We start from the raw sequence: 8,264 nt of genomic DNA on the forward strand, positions 1-8,264 counted from the left end.
CTCTTAATGTTGGCTAGACCCCAAATCAGCTAACTCATACATTACCACCATCCCTCTTCCCACTTAGCTTGGTAATAAATGTACTCATAGTCTTAGAAACAAATTTGGGGGTTATAGCCAGAGATAATTTCTTTCTCTAGCTCTCTATATAAAGGTAGGCGCTTAGAGCACAGATCACATGCACAGATGCAGATACCTGAGAGCCTGAGACTGATGTGGATGTGCTCACGTCTTATTAACAGGGGTAATGTCCTAACTGAGGCATTAAAGGAGAAAGGACAGAGGAAGGTCAACGTACATTCAAACTTTCCTAATCCATTTCAATAGTTTAGTCAGATCTGATGGCCTGGCAGTAGGCAAGTTTCTTCAGAGCTTCTTTGACCTCTCGGTTTCTTAGGCAATAAATGAAAGGGTTCAGAGCAGGGGTGACAATGGCATAGAAGATGGAAATGATTTTGTTCATGTTGAAGGCATGGATGGCTCGGGGTCGGGCATACATGAAAATGGTGGCTGAGTAGAAAATGGTGACCACTACAAGGTGGGAGGCACAGGTGGAGAATGCCTTCTGCTTTCCTGTGGGCATGCATATGACGGTGGCCAGAATGCATCCATAGGACAGAACAGTGATGGAGAGTGGGAAGAGGAAGATGACCAAAGCCAGTATAAAGTCCACCAACTCAGCCATGGACATATCTGTGCAGGAGAGGTTAAGGACTGGAGAGATGTCACAGAAGAAGTGATTAATGACATTGGGGCCACAGAAGCTAAGGCGGGAGATGAAGTAGATCTTTGCCAAGGAGATACCAAAACCAGTGGCCCAGGACCCCATTGCCAGGCGAAAGCAGAGCCCATGGCTCATAATGGTAGGGTAGTGGAGTGGGCGGCAGATGGCCACATAGCGGTCATAGGCCATGGCGGCCAGAAGCACACATTCTGTGCACATGAGCGCAATGAAGAAGTAAAGCTGTATCATACAGTGAGTGAAAGAGATGCTGTTGCTCACAGACCAGAAGCTAAACAGCAACTTGGGCACAGTCACAGAGATGTACCAGGTCTCCAAGAAGGACAGGTTGGCCAGGAAGAAGTACATAGGCTTGTGCAGTGGCCGATTCTGCTGCACCAAGAGGATGATGATCACGTTTTCAGTCACTGTCAGAAAGTAAGCCACTAGGAACATCAGGAACACGGCCACGCGCATATTCAAGCTCCCAGGGAATCCCACCAGAATGAACTTGGTGACCCGAGTCTGGTTCTCCACTTCCATATTGGAGACACAGGGCTTTGTTCTCCTGTGGGAAAAATTATTTATTCAGACTCCGTGATCCTATAAAATCTTTTGTCCTTGGCTTTTCCAACTACTGATAATAGTGACAGTTATCTTTTATTAATAACATATTACAGGTTAGACTATGACCTGGGTACATTATGCACATTGTATAATTTAATTTCCACACAACTTCTTATATTTATGTATGTACATGTGTGTCAACATCTATTTCAATGAGGAAACAACTAAGACTTGAAGAGGTATTAAGTAACTGACCACATCCCCATGGGTAGCAGGGCAGGAATCACATTTAAGCCCATACTCTATGTAATGCCCCATACCACCTTCACTGCCAAGGTGAACTATCAAGCCCCCATGATCTGTTTTACAATCGCCTACTCCAAAAAATACACCTGGCCCTCCTGTCCCATCACCTGTGTAGTTCTTCCCCTGGAAGTTCTTCCTTGCAACTGCTTTATCCTTAGCATGCTGTTACTTTCTTTCCCTTTGACATCCCTGGATATGAAAATGACATTCACTATCTCTGAGGAACCCTGGACCTCCTTAAAGTTTCAGGTGTGCCACTGATTTGACCTTGAAATCTTATCCTCTCTAGGATTCAGTTTCCTCTTTTGTAAATGTGGATATTAATTATTTTTCAGATTATGTTGCTTATGGATCAAAATCCAAATGAGGTAATAGAAATGAAATTGTATATAAACTATTATATAAATGACAGTAAATGTGAAAGGGCCACTTGCCCCATGTACGTGCAGTGATGAAGGTCAGTATAGGCTACAGGAGGGGAGAGAGGAGCAAAACAAACACAGGCCTCACCTTTGGGTCCTTGAGTTACTTGGAGGTGGGTGTGGTGGAGATTTAAAAAATCAGCAAACAAAGATAGGAATACATAATAAATTTGATATATTTTCAATGAAACTTCAAGAACAGAAAACAATACTAGCATCATCAAGGGAGATCGTTCTGACCTTTGAGGAGATACTCATTAGGCAGGGCAGGACTACAGGCCGCTGGCCCTTTGAAGGGCTGATTGGAGAGAGCTGTGCCCATGGAGGCTGCCATGGCCATGCTGGATGGAGAGGGAGCCTGGGGAGGGGTTGGCAGGGTCAGAACTTGCAAGACCCATTTGGTGATCTTGAGGGATCTGAATTGTGGTCTAAATGCTAGCAAGCAAAGGATTAAAGATGAGTGAGGCATAATATGATTTATGCTATGGAAAGATAACTCTTGTTGCCAAAAGGACTCTAGGGAGGGAAAAGTGTGAGCTTTGAGACCAGCTGGCGCCAGTGACATAAATACTACAATTTCAGAGAAGTTGGTGGTGGATTTAAGATAGAATTGCTTGCATTTTTTAAAATTTCAGGTTAATGTGAGGATACAAACAACCAGATCACAATATTTGAATTTGTTAGGTAGAGTACCTCTTGTAGTTGTGTCCCACACCAAAAGGTGCACCATACACCCCTACAATGTGCCCATTAAGTGGGAGCACCCCAAACCCTCCCTCCCACCTTCCCATACCTCATTCCCTCTTTCCCCAACTTGAACTGAAATGAGTTTTTCTCCTTTGTGGGCATGAATTAGATCATTTACTGGCTTAATACTGGTTAGATACATAAAGTGAGGTAGGGAGAGAAATCAAGGAGGAGTTTCAGATACATGGCTTATTAGACAGAGATGTTGCCATTCAGTAAGACAGGAAAACTGGAGATGTTTAGAGGTACTTTTCTCACCTTGAATAGATGGCAATGGCCAAGAATTTCATAGGATTACGTTTTGATTCATTTTAACAGCCTAGAATGTCCTCTAATAATAATTTATTGAGTACTTACTAGGTGCCACAAGTTTACTAAGTACTTTTCATATACTATCCCATTTAACTCACAAAATATTGCTGATGAACAAGGTTTTTCCAATTTAGCAGAATATTTTATGGTTGAGACCAAATGAACAATATTTCTAAGTTAGAGATGAAACCACAGCTGCAGTGAATCCCAGGCTTGACAGCAAAGGCATGCCTTTAACCTCTAGGCTGACATGAACAATGTCAGACTTTGGATTTAATGACACTTTTTATGTTTAAAATTTCTGACTATTTTAGGAAATGTTCATTAATCATATCAAAATTTATAGGCATAGACTATTAAAGATGAGCCCACATTTTTTTAAAAAGAAAACAATAGGACAAGAGTACATATTTAATCAAACCCACAAAAAAAATGAACAAACAGAAATGCTGGGTACATGTATCAGGAAGAGATACTCATTGGATAAGTGTTGAAATACAAATTAGTGAGAGGAAGAGTCATTTTAAGTCAAGTGAACAAAAGCGTCAAGGTGAAACAGTCTGGAATTTTCACAGAAGCAACTCATGATTCCCTGACTGCTGTGTGAACAGGTGACTTATGAATAAGTGGAAAGGGATGGATTGGAGCGAGGGGAGAGAACGTGACAGAGAAAGAGAGAAAGACAAAAACATCCTGAGTCACTGCTGCTGTCAAGGGCCAGATCGTGGAGACCTTGGCATACAGTAGCAAAGAGTTTAAGAATTATCCCATAGTATAGACCAGCAGTTCTCAATCTGTGGGTTGTGACCCACAGGAACTGTATTAAAGGTTTATGGCATTAGGAAGATTGAGAACCACTGGTATAAACAAAAGTAATCACTGAACGTTCGTTAGCATCATGATAACATCCTCATACTACATCCTGGATTTCGATGTAGGAAGATAGATTTTGATGGAATAGTTTTAAAGCAGAGTTTTAAAAATCACTCTAGCCAATTATGTTTGTTAAAAAATAACACATTGGTTCATGACAGGTGTCTTATATAAATGAGGAGGATAGCTTTGTTAGTAGTAATGCCTTCAAATATTTTTGTTTGATTTTGAAGCATGGGCTGCCTAATAAACCATTCGACTAATATTCTGTTTGGATTTGGAAGTATTTGAATATGATATGATATCTAATAAACTTTTCTCTTTGAAAAAGAATAAAATAAAATAAAACAAAGATAGACATATTAGCCATCCCTATTCACAGTTACATAAGTATATTTGTATTCCTAGAGGAAGCTGTATAAGGAAAAAAAGAAACTTTCATCAACTAAATGTGGAAGCATAGGCATGAATTATTGCACACTATGGGAGGCATTATGGTATTTATGTATATCATCTGTCTGTAAGACCAGCAGACCCCTTTTATTTGTAGTAATTTTTACTGCATTAGAGCACGCTCAAATATGTCAGCCCTCACAACATTGTTTACCATTGGTCCCAGTAACATCTTACTTTCTTTCCATTCTCACTGCTATGCATTTTCCTCTGATTTGACCAAGATTCTATACAAACATAGGTTCCAAGTAATTTAAAATTGATGAAAACATAAACACCGTCCCTGCCAAGACAGCACCTGTTTTTGTAACCACCATTACAAATAAGTTACAGGAAGAGGCAGCAGTCTGTGGTACATGGATGTCAGGGGACACGGCAGGGATCTGGAGGTTGGGATCATAATCTGAGGCACTTGTCTCCCATCCAAGAGATGTCTCTCAAAAGTGCCAGGGTCGTCTATTCTCTTAGCTCCTTGCAAACTGGCTGCACTTAGATTTCCTTAATGACAATATCATCCTGCTTGCTGGGGATTGAGAGTGGATACCACAGAGAGGCTGAACATTTGGGGGTTCAAATATTGTTCTGCAGCAGGAGCCTGAAACCAAGCTGCCTGCACAGTTAGGAAGCAATGCTGAGAGGGAAACTTACCTTGGTTCACCAGCTTCTGATGGAACAGTATGTGGAAAGAAATTCCTCACTGATTCTAAAATAGGAAGAAGTAGGAAAAAGAGATTCAGGTGTGGAATAGATGTGAGGAACCCACTCCCTACACCTAGAAGGAGCGAATGGACACAGATTACCCTGCTGCTTCCATGCTGATAGCCAGGGCAGGATGAGAGGAGAGCCTTAGGCACGAGGACCACAACTGTACCGAATGTGGCACCAGCCTGGCTCTTCCAGTACCCTGGAGACAGGCCACCCATCACCTTCCTGGGGAATGTGGCAATGACGTTAGGCACATCAAGCTGCAAAGACCTTTGGATTCTGAGGACTTTATAGAGGATCAAGACTTTTCCTATAGCTCTACCAATACCCAAGAGAAAAGAACCTTGACAAGGGCAGCTCAGATCTCTTGTGGGAGAAATTTTCACTTGCCTATAGTGGTGATCTTAATTGTCTTATATATTAGTTCCATGGGGGCGGTATGGTCATGTATTTTGAAAAGAAACATATTTTTTTATTGACAAATGAAGAAGAAAAGAAAAAGCACTGTGGTTAAATCTCTGTGCACATATTTTCAATTATTCTTTAATTTTTGGCTTATTTGAAACAGGTGATTATGTAAGTGATCCAAGGGAGATATTGATACCCAAAGAAGATTGTTGTGGATATATTTTATTAAAATTTACATAAGTGTTGTTTTAAATGCTTATACCATAATTGTGTGCCAAATAAATTTATCATGATGGGATCATTGTCACTTTATCAGCTATAGTATGACCATTTCAGATTCTGGGCTCAAGTTCTAGCTTATTAAGCACTGCTTCTCTGTAACCTGCAGAACTCAAAAGTATCTCTCAGACAAAAAGGCTGTCAGATTCCTTGCAGTTTCATGAAATGGTAGATGAAACTGCATTCTCTTCCTATTGATGGTTATAAACCATTTGGTCTGGAATGCCACACATACTTATGGTAATTAAGCCAGCAGCCTTTAATATAATTTCTCTTGTCCAACTGAAATACAAAAATCAAATTTCAGCAAATAAAAATAAGGCACCTCTTTCAAATCTCTGGCCTCAATTTATATCAAAGTCTCAGAAAACCTGACATCCTCTAACATATATCATTTGATATTAACCACAAATTTCCAACATAAATTTAAACTATTGTGATATGGTCACTAATAGAAAACTCACAGAACTTCTACCAAATAGTAGTTACCCTTGCCCTGTTTTGGTCACCTGGGCGATGGCAGAGTGAGAGGAGCAGCATATTTCTCCAAAGACAGGAAATGCCCAACTACTATGGGAACATTCTGTGAATTATTGTGACTGTGAGCTTTGCCTCTTAGAGTCAAAATACAAATAATCCCAGATTGGAGATACCCAGCAGATGCAAACTGGTTGTATTCTAGGACATGCTGACATAACCTTATTCTAGAATTCAGCTGTACAGGAAGTAGAAAGAAAGTCAGGGAACTCACTCTTTTGTTCCTTGGGGCATAAAGTCCCTTGGCTGGCTGTTTTCTTTTGTTCAGAATTCTCTCATATCTGCTCTTGTACTGTAAGGGTCGGTTAATGTTTTATTGAGAAACAGTCTAGTATGTGAATGTAGCACAAGTTGTTCTATACACGTATTCACCAATTGATGGACATTTGGTTCTTTCTGGGGCACATTTTTAACACTCAGGACATTGATGATTTGGCTGTAGCCATCACTTGTTATGAACAGAGTCTGAAACATTGAGAGATGAAATCTGAGGGTCTTCTCAGACATTTTCTAGGCACTCATTCTGCCCTGCATAGCTCTCTCAAATTTTTGGTACATACTGAGTTTTTAAAAGCCCTTATGCCCTGGTATATCTTCTTCCTCATTCTCTTCCTTCACAATATTTTTGATCTGTTTATTTCTTGTCCCAACTCTTATCCTTATACTGAAGCTATTGGAAGTGATACTTTTGCGTTTAAATTCATTCAGCCAATGCTCCCTGAGAAGCTATCTATCCCTGGGAACCACCCGCAGTCAAATCAAACAAGGGTAAGACCTTTAGTTGGCCACCAGATAATTTTTTTTTTTTTTTTTTTTTTTGCAGTTTTTGGCAGCAGCTGGGTTTGAACCTCCCACCTCTGGTATATGGGGCCAGCGTCCTACTCCTTTGAGCCACAGGAACCACCTGGCCACCGAATAATTTGAAAACTTCAACCAATTTTCTTTGAGAATAAAGTCTATATTGCTCTTTCTCACACTGGCAATCTGCCCTGGGCTGTCATCTTTAAGGCTTCCACCAGTAGGTGGGCAATTTAAGTCCCCACGAATTCTCTTACTGCAATTAGTATTGCATGGTAAGTCTTAATTATCTCTTTATATTTAATCAATTTATTATATTAAAAATGGATGGATTAATTATACCGAGCATATAGTTGATTCCCTCTATTTTATCTTATACTTCATTTGCTGCCTTTTAAATATTGTGTTTTAGATCATTTACTTTTACCATTATGGGGGTAAAGGTATACTTAATTCTAACATTTTGCTATGTTTTTTGATTGCTTTTGATTTTTATTTTTTCTATACCTCTACTTTTTATATTAATTAAATATTTTAATAACTTTATATACCTAATACAGGCTTAATATTATTTTGATAAACCTTTTAAAATTTATTTACTGGTTGCTCTAAATTTTAAAATGGAAATATTTAACTTACCATGCTATATTTTTAAATAACATTATACTCGTTGATTTCTCAAAGAACTAAAAATAAAACTACAATTCTACCCAGAATTCTTACTGTTAGGTATCTACCCAAAGGGAGAGAAATAATTATATTAAAAAGACACCTGTACTTGTATGTTGTATAACAGCACTGTTCACAATAGTTAAGTCATGGAATCAACTTAAGGACTTAAGAGTCTATCAATGAATGATTGGGTTAAGAAAATATGTTATGTATATATAGCATGGAATACTATTTAGCTATAACAAATAATGAAATCATGTCTTTGGCAGGAACATGAATGGGAATGAAGGCCGTTATCCTACATGAAATAACTAAGAAGCAGAAAGTCAAATGCTGCACATTCTCACTTCTAAGTAGGAGCAAAATGATGTGCTGCACACTTGGACATACAGGGTAGACTAATAAACAGTGGAGAATAATAAATAATAAATAATAAACAGAATAATACATAATACATAATAAGT

General features: G+C 39.1%; 1 protein-coding gene across 1 annotated transcript; it reads right to left on the reverse strand.

The window, feature by feature from the left end:
* Window positions 1-303: 303 nt before the first annotated feature.
* LOC100960064 (olfactory receptor 6B1) lies at window positions 304-1,315 on the reverse strand. The gene has a single exon (XM_003791537.2). The coding sequence runs from the start codon at window positions 1,262-1,264 to the stop codon at window positions 329-331; it is 936 nt and encodes a 311-aa protein (XP_003791585.1). The 5' UTR covers window positions 1,265-1,315; the 3' UTR covers window positions 304-328.
* Window positions 1,316-8,264: the final 6,949 nt, after the last annotated feature.

The sequence above is a fragment of the Otolemur garnettii genome, unplaced genomic scaffold (genome assembly GCF_000181295.1).
Source record: "Otolemur garnettii isolate 467f Iridium unplaced genomic scaffold, OtoGar3 scaffold00049, whole genome shotgun sequence".
In the NCBI taxonomy this organism is placed as follows: Eukaryota; Metazoa; Chordata; class Mammalia; order Primates; family Galagidae; genus Otolemur; species Otolemur garnettii.